The sequence below is a fragment of the Lagenorhynchus albirostris genome, chromosome 2 (assembly GCF_949774975.1).
Source record: "Lagenorhynchus albirostris chromosome 2, mLagAlb1.1, whole genome shotgun sequence".
NCBI classification, from domain to species: Eukaryota; Metazoa; Chordata; class Mammalia; order Artiodactyla; family Delphinidae; genus Lagenorhynchus; species Lagenorhynchus albirostris.
In genome coordinates, this window is record NC_083096.1 from 17,974,247 (window position 1) to 17,993,351 (window position 19,105).

At 44.0% G+C, this 19,105-nt stretch overlaps 1 protein-coding gene across 2 annotated transcripts in view; it reads right to left on the reverse strand.

Moving 5' to 3' along the window:
• Positions 1-19,105, reverse strand: part of SLC30A10 (solute carrier family 30 member 10) — a 36,033-nt gene that overhangs the window by 14,541 nt on the left and 2,387 nt on the right. Inside the window, exon 1 of one of the 2 annotated variants that reach the window (XM_060142043.1) lies at positions 649-1,288. The exons of the other annotated variant lie outside the window; for it this stretch is intronic. Coding sequence (XP_059998026.1) covers positions 649-1,288 — 640 coding nt within the window. Of the gene's footprint in view, positions 1-648; positions 1,289-19,105 lie in introns of those variants that run through there. 2 annotated transcript variants of the gene reach the window in all.

Here is a 19,105-nt window from a genome sequence, read left to right on the forward strand (position 1 = left end):
TCAAAGAAGAAACCTTGTGTTGTGTATAAGTTCTACAAACAAAAAGAACCAATGGACTCAGAAAAACGTTTCATTATTTTCAAAGCCCCCCCACCTCTCCAAACACACAGCCCAGAGTGGCACATTTTGGCCTTTAAATCAGCCTTGTGATTCACCTTTGGATTTCCTTCACACTTTCATTCAAGTTCAAACAAACAAAAAAAGAGGCAGTGGGAATCCACCCCCAACCCCAAACCCATAACTCCCAGGGGGATGGACGGATGGGCAAAGGGGGAAGGAGAAAAACAAAGTGCAGATAGTATCCAATGGAGGAGGGAGAGGTGGGGAGTGCTATCTGTTGCCCAATAATAATAACTGATTTCCGAGAGAATCAATACTCCTATACAAAGAAAATAGGGGAAGGGGAAAAAGAAGCAAAGGGGGCCCGAGGACCCAGGAGGAAAAAGAAAAGAAATCGGGGGAATACGTTCAGTTAGCGGCACAGACTTAAAGCCGGTCGGCAGAGGAAATAGTTGTGGTTTTTTTGTTTTTGTGTTTTTTTGTTTTTAAAGCAGACAGGTAAAAAGAGGGCGTGGGGCGAGGAAGAAGGGACCGGGCGCGCGGGGGAGGGAAGGGCAACGCTGTCCAGAAGATGCAACCGAAAGGCACCTGCTACGTTGGAGAACACGGTCGCCCCCTTCTCGTCCTTCCTGTCCACCGAGGCCACACGGAGGGTCACGGCCGAGTCGCGGCCGGGGGCTGGCAGGGCGGCGGCGTGCCAGCGGCCCTCAGCGCCTTGGGGACCCGGGAAGACGCCGCGAGGGCCGCCCCCAGCCGCCGGTTGCTGTTGCCGCTTCTGTTGGCGGCGGCGGCGGCCGCAGCAGGCGAACCAGGCGGCGCAGTCCCGGAAGATGAGCAGCCCTACCACGTTGACGGCCAGCCCCAGGGCGCCCACGATGAGCACCAGCTCGGGGTCATCGATGCGCTCGGGCCGGGCCAGGCGCAGCACGGCCTCCACGAAGATGGTGAAGCAGAGCGCGGTAAGGAAGACGGCGTTGCCGAGCGCACCCACCACCTCGGCGCGGGCGTAGCCGTAGGTGGCGCTCAGGCTCCCGCGGGGGCGCCGGGCGATGTAGCCGGCGCTCAGCCCCACGCACAGCGAGATCAGGTCCGACAGCATGTTGAAGGAGTCGGACAGCAGCGCGATGGAGTTGCCCAGGTAGCCCGACACCAGCTCGGCCACGAAGAAGGCGATGGTGAGCACGAGCATGAAGAGCAGCCTGCACGTTTTGCCCGAGTAGCGGCCCATCCCCGCCCGGCCGATCGTCCCGCCGCCACAGGTGGGGGCGCGGCGCCCTGGACTCCGCCGTGGCCTGGTCCCCGCCTCCCGGGCCGCCCTGCCCGCCGGCACCCGGGCTTCTTATAAGGCGGAGGCGGAGGCAGAGCGGCCCCGGTCCCCGCACGTACAGAGTCTAAAGGAAGGGCCGGGCGGCCGTATAAGGGACCTTTCGCCGCCTCCCCGACCCCTGCCCCTCCCTCGCGGCTCGGCCTCCCTTGGTACGTGGCCACGGGCCAGTGTCTGTCCTTCTAAGGACGGAAGTGGGCAGAGAGGAAAGCTGCCGAAAAGAGGGGGCGTGCCTGGATGGCACCCGTCACAGACACCCCCTAAACACCAGTGGTGTTCACCCGACGACCCCTTTTCTCCAGTCCCTCCAATCATCTGTGCCGTGACTGTTGGCTTTTAGTGATAAGGACCTTGACCGCTGCGGGGTGTGTTCGCAGTGGTGGACGTGAACACCTTCGCGTACGTGCCCAGACACCGATTCATTACAGATTCCCTAAGAAGCTGGGAGCACCGACCCGTCCCACCCTGCCCTTCCGGGTGCTTCCTGCCTTGCATTTTGCGAAGTTGGAGCTGATTGCTCACTTGGCACTCCCACTCCAACACCACACATGGTGTAGCTATTTTATCCTCTCTTCTTGCTCACAGCCTTCATAAAGGGCACACTATCGCTTCTGTCACCCCCTCATGGCCCAGCATCACCCCTGTCCGCCTTTAGGAACTTGGCTCACAAGGTCACCTTCCAGAGGTGAACTGCAGGCAGCCCTGGGGGAGAGCTCAGATCACACTTCTGTGAGCCTGGCACTCCCTCCCAGCTCTCAGAAATGCAGTTTCTCTGTCATAGGTGCAGGTCCCTTGGCCACCAAGAAAAACAAGGCTGGCCTCCTCTGTGTACTTGTCTCCGTTCTCCATTGGAGAGAATATTCTCCTCACCCCCATGGGTCCCTCCCAGCATGACCTGATAGAGTTCAGTGACTGACCTACGTGAAGGCTTATTCCAAATAGAGCCTTTCTGTTGACAACAGGCTGTGTTCCAAGTAAACGTCACCCAGAAAAGGACTGTCTCCAGGACTCGGGGAAAAACCAAGGATCGTGGTCCTTGAAGATGGGTGTTTGCTCTTAGTCAGTTCAGGGAGCGGGGTGGAGGAATCTTGCAGGTTTCTTTATTGGTTTGTTTTGGTTTTATATTCTTGTCTCATTCCGAAAAAGATCTGAGGGTGAAGTCTGATGATCTCTCTTCTCCCTCCCCCATTCCCAACCCCTGAACTTTAACCATTCCTAAAAAAACACATCTGCTTTTGGCTTGGAGATGAATAAAAATGTCTCACTCCAAAACAGCCACAGAATCCATTCAGGGAACATTCTAATTCTAGTCCCATTCATTGCCTTAGCCTTGTAAAGCATGATCTTGTCTTTTAATGGTCCCCAAGGGTCCTTAACAAGATGCAAAAACTTCTTGGATCTGAGGGTTCCACCTTATACAAGATGAGCCTCGAAATTCTGGGACCCTGTGAGGCATTCCCTTCCCACCTCCAGGAAAATACCCCTACACTGAGAACTTGAGGAAATCGATCATTTAAAGTCTTCTCTAGGGACTTCCCTGGAGGTCCAGCGGTTAAGACTCCATGCTACCAATGCAGGGGACACGGGTTCGATCACTGGTCAGGGATCTAAGATTCCGCATGCCCCATGGCGGGGCCAAAAATAAAATTAAAAAATAAAAAAAAAAACACCACCGTTATTTCAAAAATAAATCAATAACTAAAGTCTTCTTCAAAAATTAGTGTTAAAATGATCAAAAACTAAAAAGCAGTAAAGATATATAGGCTGATGAAAGGTTTGAGGCTGAATGGTCTTGCACAAGGTTCCTTAATTGTCTGGGCCTGTTGTCACTACTGTAAAATGGGGGTAATAATAGTGCCCTCTCATAAGGTTGTGAGGATTGAAGGGGTTAATAGGGGTAAAGTGATTATAACAGTGCTATTGTAACAGATTATAATAGTAAGCACTCAATAAATGTTAACGGCTTATTTAAAAAAAAAAAGAAGCAGACAGGAAGAAAAAGAAGGTGTGGGATGAAGAAGAGAGTGGGCAAGAGAAGGGAAGAACAAAGTGGTCCAAAGGGCCACATGATAGTATTAATATTAGTATTAATATTAGTAATACAGCATGTGTAACAAAATTGCTATTGAGCCACAGATGACACACTCTAATACAAGAAGAAGCTATGCCCAAGTACTGCAGACTATGAAACCCCTGAGACATGTAACCTATGACAGAAAGCCAAGCAGTCAAAATAAGAGAGAAAGGCCTTTCGGAGATCACTTGACAGCATTAACACAGTCCCCGCTGATTGCATTTCCCTGTCATTCACAACTGCAAGAAAAACCTGAGAACAGCAGAAATATATCACTTGTGTCTGTTGCCCAGTCATTCTCCTAACCAAAGGCATATAAGAAGAATTATGCCATTGCCCCGGGAGGGCAGTCAGTGGAACTAGAAAGCCAGCGGCTGAGGAAGCCTAGTGCCCTGCCCAGGGCACTAGGCCCTGCCTAGGCCTAGTTCCTGACTTCAAGGAAGTCTAAAGACTAAGGGTGTCAACCAAAAGCACTTAAGGAAAATGTTCTGATATATATAGTTGTGTGTATATGTATATACATACATGTTGCTGTGTGTACATATATATATAGTTGTGTGTAAATATACATATATATAGTTTGTGTGTGTGTATGTATACATACACATCTATATATATATAGGTTATACATATATAATCTAAATTAATTGCCAAAAATTTAGACTTCATCTTATAGTTACTATGAATTATGAGGTTTTGGTAGCTTTTTTTTTTAAAATTTTTATTGGAGTATAGTTGATTTACAATGTTGTGTTAGTTTCAGGCATATAGCCAGTGAATCAGTTATACATATACATATATCCACTCTTTTTTCTTTAGATTCTTTTCCCATATAGGCCATTAAAGAGTATTAAATAGAGTTCCCTCTGCTATACAGTAGGTCCTTATTAGTTATCTATTTTATATATAGTAGTGTGTATATGTCAATTCCAATCTCCCAGTTTATCCCTCCCCCCCAACCCCCTGATAACTATAAGTTTGTTTTCTACATCTGTAACTCTATTTCTGTTTTGTAAAGTTCATTTGTACCATTTTTTTAAATTCCACATATAAGCAATATCATGATATTTGTCTTTCTCTGTCTGACTTACTTCACTCAGTATGCCAATCTCTAGGTCCATCCATGTTGCTGCAAATGGCATTATTTCATTCTTCTTTATGGCTGAGTAATATTCCATGGTGTATATGTACCACATCTTCTTTATCCATTCCTCTGTTGATGGACATTTAGGTTGCTTCCATGACCTGGCTATTGTAAATAGTGCTGTAATGAATATTGGGGTGCATGTATCTTTTTGAATTATGGTTTTCTCCAGATATCTGCTTAGGAGTGGGAGCTTTTGCTTATTGAGCTCTGACTCTGTGCCTAGCCCTTGTGCTGAGTACTTTATAGTCATTATCTCATTTCATCCTCACAACAGCCCCATAAAATAAGTACAGGAAGACTTCAGAGATACTGTGGGTTCGGTTCCAGATGACCCCAATGATGGCCAATGAAGCGCATATCACAATAAAGTGAGTCACACAGAATTTATGGTTTCCCAGTGTATTTAAAAGCTATGTTTACACGATACTGTGGTCTATTAAGTGTACAATAATAGCATTATGTCTAAAAATGCAATGTACATAACTTGATTAAAAATACTTTCTTGCTAAAAATGCTAACCATCACCTGAGCCTTCAGTGAGTCATAGCAGTAACATAAAGATCACTGATCACAGATCACCAAAACAAATATAATAATAATGAAAAAATTGGAAATATTGTGAGAACTTTCAAAATGTGACACAGAGACACGAAGTGAGAAAATGCTATTGGAAAAATGGCCCCAATAGACTTACTCGATGCAGGGTTGCCACAAACCATCGATTTGTAAAACACACAATATCTGTCTACCAAGCACAATTAACCAACGCACACACACACAAAAAAAATGAGGCATGCCTATACTACTTTATAGGTTAGGAACCTAAAGCCCAAAGATTTGAAGTAACTTGGGCTTCCCTGGTGGCGCAGTGGTTGAGAGTCCGCCTGCCGACGCAGGGGACGCGGGTTCGTGCCCCGGTCCAGGAAGATCCCACATGCCACGGAGTGGCTGGGCCCGTGAGCCATGGCCGCTGAGCCTGCGCGTCCGGAGCCTGTGCTCCGCGACGGGAGAAGCGACAACAGTGAGAGGCCCGCGTACCGCAAAAGAAACCAAAAAAAACAAACAAAAAACCTCTTTGCTGCTACACATCTAAGCCATATCCTGTAATATGTCATATCTATAATAAAGTTGGTGTTATGTTCAACTATCATCTGTCTCTTAGCTATCAATTGCTTCCAAACCTAGGAGAGTAAGAAAGGGGTATTCTTAATTAGTACCTAAAGCCCTAACATACTGGTGAGTTGGCAGGAACCTTGAGAAGGATAAAGGTGAGAATCTAGAGGCCAAACTAACACATGGAGATTGAGGCTTCTGGTGAGGCCAGGGCAGGCGCTGTTAAGTTTTAGGTCTCCAGTAAGTGTGAGCCAGGCAGGATTTTGACCTTGGCAAATGAAAGCAGCTTCCTGCCTACAGAAGAATGGTTGTTGTTATAGATGTTTTAATAGGCCTTTGAGAGCATGAGTTTTGAAGACTGTTTTCTTACTGTGTGCTTCAGTCTTACTGTGCAAAGAAAGTGAGAGACAGAGTAGTTTGCTCTCAAAAACAAGGACATTGCACCACAGGAAGAGAGAGTTTTCTTCAGGCTAGACAAATGCAGAAAAGAAAAGGAGATGCACATCTATCTAAATATACCTAAAGAGGGGATTAGATTAGATCAGACTGGGAACTTGGAACCAAAGATATCTTTCAGAGACAGGAAGCAAGATTTCAGATGGTTGATTGGCATCTAGGAATGCACCTCACCACTCCCAGAGGGAACCAGATGCAGGGACCTATTAAAAGTCATCCTCTTAGAACAGACTTAGGGTTGCCAAGGGGTGGAGGGGAGGGATGGACTGGGAGTTGGGGATTAGCAGATGCAAACTATTATATATAGGATGGATAAACAAGGTCCCACTGGATATCACAGGGAACTATATTCAATATCCTGTGATAAACCATAATGGAAAAGAATACGAAAAAGAATGTAAATATATGTATAACTGAATCACTCTGCTGCAGTAGCAACTAACACAATACTGTAAATCAACTATACTTCAATAAAATAAATATTAAAAAAATTTAAAGAAAGAGTCAATAGTCTTAACAAAAAAGGCATCCTCTTAAAGCTATGATACCATCTGAAATAAAAGCAACTGGGGAGTACAGCAATTGTCCCACATCTGCCCCATTGTCATATGCTGGGGATCTGTGTGAATGGGGATGATGCCCACCCACTGTGGAAGTGGATGAAAGTACAGCTCAAGGGGAGGGGCATGCTGGGAAATGCCATCAAATGGAACTTCACCAAGTTCCTCATTGACAAGAACAGCTGTGTGGTGAAGTGGTCCCATGGAAGAGACGCTGGTGATGGAGAAGGACCTGCCGTGCTACCTCTAGCTCCACAAGTGTGCTCCCCCGACCCGAGCCTGCCACCTGTGCCCCTCGGAGCCTTCCACCCGGTGTCCATGATGGTCTGCCTGAAAACCAGCCCCTGGTGGGGCAGACCCGAGAACCCGGCGTGCACCCCTGCCAGAGGAAGCTTCCTCGGCCCGGCTCACGGCTTGGCAACCCCACCCCCTGCTGCCTTGTGGGAATAAAACACACAATACAAATTGGAAAAAAAAAACAAAAAGGCCCTTTCTTTGTTTCTTTAGTTCACAGATCTTCAGGGTGGGGATGGAGGGGAGAAGACTTAAGGAGCTGCACCTGAGGAGCCTCATTTGCCCTGGGCCCTGAATAAGATGACAAGATCCTGAACGTGAAGCTGATGCCCTATGAGATGAGACGGTAGGGGTTTGGGGAGCAGCAAATGATTTTGTATGTGGAAATGACGTGAACTATAGCTGGAGGGCAGACTGTGCAGATTGTTTTTTCCAAAGATGCCCACAACCGTATCTCCTATTCCACAGGGAGACCCTGATGCTTCTATCCAGAAGCGTGTCTGAGGGCTTGATTCTCCTTCCGTCTTGTCACTTGCTTGTAACCCATACAATCTGAGGTCGGGCCAGAAAAGGCATTGAGGTGTTTACCTTGTTTGATGGAACACTCATGTTTGAAACCTGACCCACCGTGGACGATGTCCTGAGGCCACGCTGTGTGAGGAAACCAAGCCCCACAGCAAGGGCATGTGTAGGGGTCCAGTCAGCAGTCCTAGACGTTGAGACCTCCCAGCCCAGGAGCCAGACATATGATGAGGCAGCCTCTCACCATCACCTCACTACCCCCAGCCTTTGAATCTCCCCAGCCGAAGCCTCAGACATCGTGAAGCAGACAAGCTGTTCCCACTATGTCCTTTCCCAATTCTGGCCCAGAGAATTGTGAGTATCATCAGACGATTGTTGTTTTACTCTTTTATGCCACTATTTGTGGTGGTTTGTTACACAGTAACCAGGACAGGGAACCACCATGTAAAGACCGACAGAGCTATACCAAAGCTTCTACACAATTTGGAGCTATCTGAGAGGAGAAGCCAGGAAGATTAGCATAGAATATTTAAGGTGTCATTAGATGTCCTTCAAAGCAAAACAGTGATCGTGGATGTGGCGGTTTGCCTGTGTTCTGTTGGACAGGTCAAAAACAGACAGAGCTAGGACACCAAGGTCAGGGAGAAGGAGGATGAGACGTACTGCAGGGGATCAGGCAAGAACATAGAAGTGTGAGTCCAGGCCTGGCTTAGACTTTCGGTTTATCTGGAAAATGCTTTTCAAGTGAGATGATCCAACTCAGAGAGGTGAGAGTTGACGAGATCTGTTTGGACAACAGTTAACAGTTGCTTTTGGCAAATCCATAAACACTGAATTCATTTCCCTCACTGTGATAAGAAAAAAATCTATGTTGGAAAAATAAATGTCTGGCCCAGAAAACAAGGACCAAGTAAAAGGAAAAATGTCCAACAAAAACACTAGCCTCATGTGGGGTAGAGAAGGAAAGAGAACAACTTTAAGAACTTATTAAGCCACGAAACCACGAACAACTCAACTTAGCCTTCCTGAGAGAAGAGCACAAGAGGAACAAAAGCACGAGAAGTCCCTCCTACGCTTCAGAAGATTCAGCAGGAAGATGCACTCTGCAAGGCCTGAGGCAATCAAAGGCTGTGGGCAGACAATCTCTGGAAGGTCGGAAAGCAGCAGCACGAACAACAGGATGAGCTTCCAATATTTCAAAACAGCTTCAGCTCAGAAATCCACGGAGACTGACCCTCAGGCTGAAACAAACATGGGAGTGAGGGAGAGGCTTCCTCAGGAGGCAGGAGTCACCGGCCTGAGCAGCTCTGCAGCTGGAGATGGCAGCAGCAAATCTCTGAGGCACGGGATTAATAAGAGCCCACTCACAGGAGAGTGAGTGCAGACGGAGCAGAAATAGGCACTCAAGATGGAAATGGAATTCAGGAGTTGGCTTACTTGCATTCCTTCCTTCCTCCCTTCCTTCCTCCCTTCCTTCCTCCCTCCCTCTCTCCCTCCTTCCTTCCTCCCTTTCTTCCTCCCTCCCTTGCCTCCCTCGCTCCCCCCTCCCTCCCCGACATCCTCCCTCCCTCTCTCCCTCCTTACCCCCTCCCTTCCTCCCTCCCTTCCTCCCTTCCTCCTTCCCTCCCTTCCTTCCTTCCTTCCTCCCTTCCTTCCTCCCTCCCTTCCCTCCCTCGATCCCCCTCCCTCCCCCACCTCCTCCCTCCCTCTCTCCCTCCTTCCCCCCTCCCTTCCTCCCTCCCTCTCTCCCTTCCTCCCTCCCTCCTCCCTCCCCCACCTCCTCCCTCCCTCCCTCCTTCCCCCCTTCCTCCCTCCCTCCCTCTCTCCCTTCCTCCCTCCCTCCTTCCCTCCCTTCCTCCTTCCCTCCCTTCCTTCCTTCCTTCCATCTCTCATACACACACACACACACACACACACACACACACACACACACACACTGACTAGGAAGGAAAAGTGCCACAAGTAAAATGTGGAGCCTACGATGCCATTGCTGCAAATTTCTAAACTCTGCAAGTAGACAGGGAATATTTTAAATGTCGCTCCCTGAAAAAGGATGCAGTGGGTCTACCAGATACAAAAATCTTGGTATCATTATTAACCTCCTGTTGTGAGGTCTGTGTCAGCAGAGCCAAGTCTGCTGACACATACCAACCCACATCTTAGAGAGGCAGAAACCAAGAAGACTCCATCTGTCATTCACCCTTTCCTCTGACATCCCTGAGCCTCTGCTATGATCCCTATAAGTAGTAATGAGGGCCTGGTTCATACTAAGTGCTGAGTTCTGGGAACATAAATTGACCTCTATTAACTGCTTTAGCTCTGGGATAATATTATGTGGTTCTGTCAAACGTTTTGGACGCTTCAAAAAGTGTGGCAGGAAATTAAGAAAATACTCAGAGGCCAGAAATGAAGTGAAAGCCCAAATCCAGAAAGGTGAGTTGAAGCCGGAATCCAACTTAAGGATATCTGTCCAATAAAGACAAAAGCTCCAGCCTTGGATTTTAATAGCCACGTGACCAGGTATGGCATAAGAGACAAAAGTTAGATCCATGCAAGATGAGATCAGAGATTCCCCTCATAAAGGTAAATCCTTTGGTGAACGTTTGAATCAAAACAAAGCAAATGATAAAATAAACAAAAACTCACTACCTCAAAGAAGACAGCATGAAAACTTGCATGTTTCAGCCTTGGTTTTGGGTGGAGAGAAAAACATCCCCTATGGGAAGTTGGAACGGTACTGTGGCCTTCACGTGGGAATGAAGTCTAAATTCTCACAATAATAATAATAATAATAGTCCTCAAGCAAAGAATTTTTAAAGTGCTCACAAGTTGGTAATGGCTTCAGGGACCCGATGAAAAGAAATGCAAATCTTCCGTGGAAAAATATACTTACAATCTATTCTTCAAAGAAAGTTCCACTGATCACGAGTTTACAATAAAAAATTATGAAACACACAAAACATGAAGAAGCAAACCACTTTGAGAGAGGCAGGGAAAATAATAAACAGCAGAATCAGACATTCAAAAGTTGCAGATGTTGAGAATATCAGCTACAGAATATAAACTGAGTATATTTAATATACAGGAATGAAGGAAGGTAAAGAAAATATAAATAAAGATCAAGGCACTATAAATGAAAAATATATTAGTTGAAACTGAAAACTCAATACAAGGCATACCTACTCCTCCTAGCCAGGGTGTTATCAGTGAAGGCCTGGTGGGGAGCCTGAACTCCCAGTCCTGCCCAGCAGTGATGAAGTACCCCTCTTCCTCAGGGGGTCAACAAACCTGGTGGGAAACCTGAATTTCCACTTCCATCTTACAATAACAAAGCAGCACCCCCCTCCTCCCACCAGCACCATGTCAGAGAAGGCCTGCTCAAACAGAAAATTTAAATAAGATCCACAGTCTCGTAATACCCCAAACGTCCAGGATTCGTTTGAAAATCTTTCATCATACCGAAAACCAGGGAAATCTCAACTTAAGTGAGAAAGGTCACCAGTGCTGAGATGACACAGATGTTAGAATTATCTGATGAAGACTTTAAAGTAGCCGTTATAAAAATACTTCCACAAGCAATTGCAAACACAATTGAAAGAAATCAAAAAGTAGAAAGTCTCAGCAAAGAAATCGAAGATGTAAAGAGGAATCAAATGGAAATTTTAAGACTGAAAAATACAATAACCAAAATTTTAAATTTCAGTGAGGAAGTCCCTGGCAGTCCAGTGGTTAGGACTCCATGCTCTCACTGTCGAGGGTCTGGGTTCAATCCCTGGTCAGGAAGCTAAAATCCCACATGCTGCGCAGCATGACCGAAGAAACCTCCATGAATTGGCTCAACAGCAGAATGGAGAAGATAGAGAAAAAAAATCAGTGAACTTGAAGATAGAATAACAGAAAGTTCCCTATCTGAGCAACAGAGAGAAAATAGGTGGGAAAATGAATAGGAGCTTCCAGGTCGTTGAACACATCAGGATGCCGGGATGGTGGTGTACTCAGAGAGGGCGTGGGAGCTCCACACCCCTTAAATGTAAATGGTCTAAATATACCAATTAAAAGGCATAAGATTGGCAGAGAGACTAAAAAAATACACCCAACTACCTTCATACCATGGAATAGTCACCAGTAAAAAGAAACCAACTACTGATACACAGAACAACTGGGATGGATCTTAAGGGCATTATACTGAAAGGAAAAAGCCAATTTCAAAGGTCACATATGTATGATTCCATTTATATAGCATTCCTGATATTAGAAGATTATAAAGATGGAAAGAGTGGTTTCAAGGGCATAGAGATGGGGAGTGAGGATATGGAATTATGGGTGTGATTATAAAAGGGTAGCATGGGGGATAACTTTGTGGTGATGTAATCATTCTGCATCTTGATTTTGGGAGTGGTTACACAAATCTACACATGTGGTAAAATGTCATAGAACTATATACACATATTGCACCAATGTCAATTTCTGAATAAGTGCAGGTACATCTAAAGAACTACCTAGACTACCTAGAATGCAACACAGAACAACAAAAAGTAGAAAATATGAAAAACAGTTTACAAGACATGGAGGACAGAGTAAGAAGATCTAAAATTATCTAACTACTGTTGCAGAAGGAGAAATGGGGCAGAGGCAAAACTAGAAAAGATCATATCTGAAAATCTTCCAGAGTTTATAAAAGCTATAAATGCTTAGATTTGCGAAACGTGACAATTCTCAGGGGGGATAAATAAAAAGAAATTCACATTTGGAAATATTGTAGCAAAACTGAAGAACACCAAAGGCAAAGAGAAGATCTTTAAAAGGCGGTAAACTTATCCAACCTTGGATGTCCTGAAGGAATGACATCTATTCCAGTGGAAAACAATCCAGATTAACACTACTGAAGGGATCATGACTCTCCCAGGCCTGAGAATGAACTCAGAGGAAGTTCCCAAACTGAGGAAGATTTGGTGTTTTGTGATTTTGTTTTGATTTACCTTTGATCTGGACTTTAAGTTAATAATCAGGGGCTTTGATTTCTTCAGATAGTCATAAGGTCAAATATATTTAATTTTGAATTTTAATTTTTCCCTTATAATTTGATACTAACAGGGGATTCATGTTATTTAAATTTGGGGCATTTTTATGTTACTGACATTGAAGTATTAGACTATCTTGATGCTATCATTTCATGTCACTGTGTAATCTCTAATGAGCAATAATGAACATTTTGGGGGCTTCAGAGTTCAGTTAACTTACATATTTTCTGTTCTAACCCATTTTAGCCGTTGAGGGGATGGGTATCAAAATCGCTTAACACTGGTCACAAGGAAAATACCCACAGGAAACAGTGGTTATTGCAGGGGATGCAGGCCTTGTGAATACTGACAGCAATGCTATCCTGATAACTGTCTATCTAGCTCTTCAAGGGGAGCCCCCAGTGAAGAACACATAAAGCTGGAGAGTATTGGGAGGAGATCGTTCCTCTGGTCTTGTGTTTCCATGAGGGGACCACCACATAGGCTCTTACTGACCCCCTCATTCCCTCTCCAACCTCCTTGTGAGAAGTCACTCCTGGGGTGGGAAGGTCTTCTCTCATTGGTGGGGTTAGCATTCCCTCTCCAACCTCCATGTGAGAAGTCACTCCTGGGGTAGGAAGGTCTTCTCTCATTGGTGGGCTTAGTGAAAGGAATAGAAGTTTGGTTCAGCCCTCCCGTGCTTTACACTTTGAACTACCTGTCCTCGGAGTGTCCATTCTCTCTGCTCCTGGGTCCAACTCTGTGCCCCCCATTGTTGAGCTTGGCCCCAAAGAAGATGGGTATGTTTACTGCTGAGATAAGTATAATATTAGGAAGCATTGTGGGACTTCCAAGGTCTATCCTCCAATTCAGTTTTTTCAAAAACAGAGCTACAATTTTTATCGCCATCTGACTATCTTTGATCCCTTAGTTCTCAGTTAGCTCTAGACTCATGAGTAGACATTACTTATTGGCCTCATAAAGTCCCAACAATGTCATCAATCAACTCTGGTCAGGAGCTGTAGAGCTGGTTATCAGCTCCCCTATTTTCTCTCCTGCAAAATCTCATGGTGGTTTCTTCAGGTTAATAATTCGACAGAAAACAGGTGGTCTGTCCAGGCAGTTCCTCCTTCAACCTGACTTCCTGGCTGCTCTCCTATAAGGATCCAACCTCTAGTTCTCATTGGCCTGAGTCAAGGATCTTTTTTTTTTCTCCAATGTCTATTGGGCTGATACATTTCTAGTGTTGTCAAGGCAGATAAAGAACAAGACCACAGATACAGTTCATCGAAAATCACTTCCCTCAAAATTCTCTCAAGACACCTTCTCAGATGTAGACAACAAATAGCAGGACACAGATGTTGGAAGACATTCTTCTAAGAAAGAGGAGTCTCTAGATATCATTGCCTCTTATAAAAAATGATGACAAAACTAGTCTATGTCATAATCATCAGAGGGAGTTATACAAAATGTTTTATATAAATCTCAATGACTACTGTCTCCACAAAAGAGCAAGGAGGAGGCAAAAAATAACAAATATATTCTTTATATCTTGTAAGCATCTGACCAAAAGAAAAAAAAATAATAAGCTTACTTTTACCCCACTTTCCTGGAAAATTAAGCCTCTCAGTAAGGAAAATAGGAATATCTAACTAGGCAGAACTGCAGGAGAACGTTTAAAAGGCAAACTATCTTATGGCAGAAAAGGGGCGTGGAAATGCAAAGTCTCGGTTCTAACATCAGTTTTGGGTTAACTATAAAACACTTCATGTCTCGGTTTCTTCATTCGTAACTGGTAAATATGTGACTTGGAAATACGAGCTACATCTGCATTATTTTAATGAGTGATATGTTGACATGTTAATACCATTACAACCGTTTAAAATATATAATCTTTAACAGTTGAAAGATACAAGTAACGCCCTTCTACAAAGTGCTATCTTGAGCACTGAAGATGAGGAATGTAACATTTACGAGAGCCCTTAGAAAAATAATGCATCGTGAAGGTATTATTATTTATCAAAAGAAAAGCATGGAGATTCTCTAAAATAGGTGTAATGATACCTGAGATGAGGCTCATAATGATTAAGTGTCTTCTGCAGGGTCAGACCCACGGAAAGAGGGAAGAAGTTCCAGAACCTGTATTTTCCAGTTACAGTCCCTGCTCCAGCTGGTTCACCCCACTAAAGATCCTACTAACCTGTCATCAGGAAGACATGTGTTTTGTGAGGTGTTCCAGGAATGGCGATGGATCTGTATGGACCATACGTATGACTAACAGCAAACCGTTGTGTGTGTTGGCCCGGGATGAGGTCAGCTGCCAGTCCGTGGATATGAAGTAGGCAAGGACCTGTCCACAGAGGGATCTTACTAACATTTCCTTTTTCCTTGTCCCTTCAGCCCTTGGACACTCACTACCAACCACCACCACCAAGTGTCATGTTGAGCAGTTTATACACGCTATATCCTTTCATCCTCACAACATCCTTAGGAGATAGATAATTCCCCACTTTACAGATCAAGAAACTGAGGTTTTTTTTTCTTTTTCTTTTTTTAAAATTATCATAGAAGATACTGTTACCTTTGAAATTATCCTTGTATATATTATTGTATTTGCCTTAGACATTAATATTTTATTCAAATCCAAACTGAAAGATGAAACCAACTTTCTTTTTTTTCTTTTTTTTTAATGTTAACACTTTTTTGTGTGTGTGTGTGGTATGCGGGCCTTTCACTGTTGTGGCCTCTCCCATTGCGGAGCACAGGCTCCAGACACGCAGGCTCAGCGGCCATGGCTCACGGGCCCAGCCACTCCGCGGCACGTGGGATCCTCCTGGACCAGGGCACGAACCCATGTCCCCTGCATCGGCAGGCGGACTCTCAACCACTGCGCCACCAGGGAAGCCCGAAACTGAGGTTTAATAAGTTGAAGTAACTTTCTGGAGGTCATTTAGCTAGTGGAATTAGGATCAATTTGTGATGTATTAATTTGCACTTTTTGACATGCAATTTTGTGATTATTTCCAAATAAGTTTTCACTGTCCATGATTTTTTTTTTTCTTTCTTTGGTCAAGCAGAGTAGGTTTTATAATTAAACCTTCTAAGTCTTTGTCCTCTACCATTAACTCGCTGCATGATTGTGGTCCTGACTCTGTTTCTGTTTTCTTATCTGAAAATGTAGAAATAGCAAGTATTCTTTCTCGCTAATCATTTCAGAAAACATATAATGCTCCAAACGTATGTGATATGCTGCTGTGATTATTCTCCCTAGACTTTCACAGCACTTGACAACTCACAGATGTCAAGAAAGACTTGGTTTTCATTAAGATTTAACTCAGGTGTCAGACAGAGTGGCCTCTGCATATTAGAAAAATATGTCTGAGAACAGGGAACTGGTTTCTTTATCTTCCTTTTTAAATTTCGGTTGAATTTATTTCACAAACATGAAACAGGGACTTCCCTGGTGGTGCAGTGGTTAAGAATCCGCCTGCCAATGCAGGGGACACAGGTTCGATCCCTGGTCCAGGAAAATCCCACATGCCGTGGAGCAACTAAGCCCGTGAGCCACAACTACTGAGCCTGCGCTCTAGAGCCCGCGTGCCACAACTACTGAAGCCCGTGTGCCTAGAGCCCACGAGCCACAACTACTGAGCCTGCGCTCTAGGGCCCGCGTGCCACAACTACTGAAGCCCCTGCGCCTAGAGCCCGCAAGCCACAGCTACTGAAGCCCACGCGCCTAGAGCCCGTGCTCTGCAACAAGAAAAGCCACCGCAGTGAGAAGCCCGCGCACCGCAACAAAGAGTAACCCCCACTCACTGCAACTAGAGAAATCCTGCACGCAGCAATGAAGACCCAAAGCAGCTAGAAAAAAAAAAAAATTACTTATTATTTTTTTAAAAAACCATGAAACGGCACATATTTTTCAGTCTTCCTTGAATCTTTCTTACTCGTTCCCTATAACTGACCCAGAACCCGGTCCCTGGGCAGCAAGAGACGTGAGGCGGTACGCAAGCTGGCGTGAACGTACAGAAAGAGACATAAGAGCACCTGCTCTGGAATAGATGCTGTGATCTGTGGTGTGTGTGTGTGTACTTACCACTGAGTGCCCCTGTGGAACTGAACTGTTCAAAACGCTTGGAAAACAACAGTGAGTGTCAGATATGGACGAACGAGAAAGTAACAGCTTCTGGGAATTAAGCATCATGCTTCATAAAACTGTTTAATAATTATTGCAAACGCCCAATCCTTGCAATCCTGCCTCTGAAGTAGAAAGAGTACTCAGGGAACCAATATCTAGAAAGCCTTCTTCCCCTTTCTGGTTTGAAAAGCCGCCTTCACTTGTGAAGTTTCTGATCTCTGACTTACTCCGCGACTTGCTGCCGGGAGAGAGGCAGCCAATCCCCCCCACCACCCCCAACCCTGCCTCTCCTAAACCCTCGGATCCCCGCCTACTTTGCTTGTCTCTAGATAAAATCTGCTCTAAAAGGAAAACGAGTTACTTTCAGTGTCTACAGGACTGTCCGTGTAAAATATTCCCATTAGGCTATAGCACTGAGTCAACGAGAAGCTTGTGAGAGCAGCTAATCAGAAGCCTGTTAAAAGCCACCCCAGCAACAAACTTTGCTGATTACTGGGCTGGCACTGCCTCTAGCAGGTTGGCTGGGGAAATGTAATGCCACAAAGGTGGTGAGAGAGAGAGAAAGAGAAAGACAGGGAGGGAGAGGGAAAGAAAACAGTTTGGAAACCAAACAAAATTAACATAAATAAATACACAGGAAAGGTATTTTGTTAAAAAAATTTTTTAAATACAAACAGATATTTTAGATCTAAATTGTTGTACATGGCAAGCCTATCCAGGACAGAGCTGCACGAAATTACCTTTGGTTTAAAATAAAAGCCAATGTACAGCACAGTATTTGTTCAAATGCAAGTGAAGGGCAAAGAGAGTTCTTTCCATTAAATTTTAAAGAAAACTCAAGCCTGAAAAATAATCAAAAAGAAAATGCAAACAGAAAAGATAATGTGAAAGTCAAGGTAAATTTAATAAAGTAAACAAGGAGTAGGAAAAATGCAAACAAAGCAAGTTTCGTCCCTAAATCTAGAGAAAGAAGGTAGTGGGTGCCCCGTATTTCCTAGGATCTGAATCGACATGTTGTTTTCACCTCTCTTCCTCTTCCCTGAACACATTTATAACTCTCTTCCCCCGAATACACTCACACATATAGCCATCCAAATTTTGGACTTTAAACCTATTTTGTTTGCTTTTTTCTTTTGTGCTTGCAATTTTTACTTTTTTCATTTTGCTTTTTACTTTAGCCAAATCAGCTCCACCATCGCCTTTTCCTGTCGGAGATGGACACCCACTGGCTAGCTACTGATCTAAGGCTTCCAGACTCCCTGTCTCAACTAAATCTTCCATACATTCTTTTCTCCCAGGTGATTTTTTAAATTTCTGCCTCCCTCTGTCTGATTCTTCAAAGTATCTCACTCCATGAGTCCTACAGAGGTTTAAAGTCTTTACAGTACATACAGTCTGTTTTGCTAATATTTAAAATAAATTAGTGGTCTTATTTCCTACTCTTCTGTGATCTCAGACATAAAATATAACTCGTGTCAATTCCTACACCAGACAAAGCAAAACATGTAAAAGACCCATAGAACCGGGAGAGACTAAAGGCTTGCTAAGTAAAACATTCTCTTTGGCCACAGATCCCACCAAAAAAAGTGATGGATTACTTGATTCTGATCACTAAATCAGGAGGTACCACAGTTCTTTAGTTTTTAGGTACTTCAAAATGCTTTGAGCTAAAATTTAGATATATAGAAAATCTTTATCCTGAATTTGGGTTGAATCTTTTGAAATCAAGAATCATTTTTTTCTTCATATTTTACACCTCCTGGTTTAAAGCAATATGTATGGATTAATCACATTTTTTCTTACACTAGGAGATAGTTGGGTTAATGTCAATAGGTAAGATGTATCTAAGCCAAATATTTACTCTTTAAGCTTATTTAGGTGATGGGAAGGATATCAAAATGTATATTTTAGTGAAAGCGATAAATACGTAACTCGAGACATAAATGCTAAGAAGCTAAGCAGCTATCCTAAAATCACTTGGAGGGTTTAAATACTCTAAAATTTCTAATAGAAGAATTCAGCAATACAAAAGCTACCAAAATAATAATTTTAACATAAGAACATGGACCTTAAAGCATTAGCGATATGTGTGTATAGTACCTAAAATAATAATTTAAACATAGAACATAAATCTTAAAGCATTATCTATATGTGTATATAGTACCTATCATTACAATTATTTAAAGTAGAACACTATACAGCATCAAACGCTTCAAGAGAAGATAGATAATCTGGAATTAAGACAGTAGAAACCCACGTGGTCAGGGTGAAATATTTGTCTTTAAGACTCTTGTTATCTAAGCATGGACAGAAACATTGGAAAGCACTGCTTCCCAAACAAGGGCTGAACTGAGATCTACCTGATAATAATTCAATTTATATAAAAAAGAACTATGGCTGTCTACCAATTTTTGCAT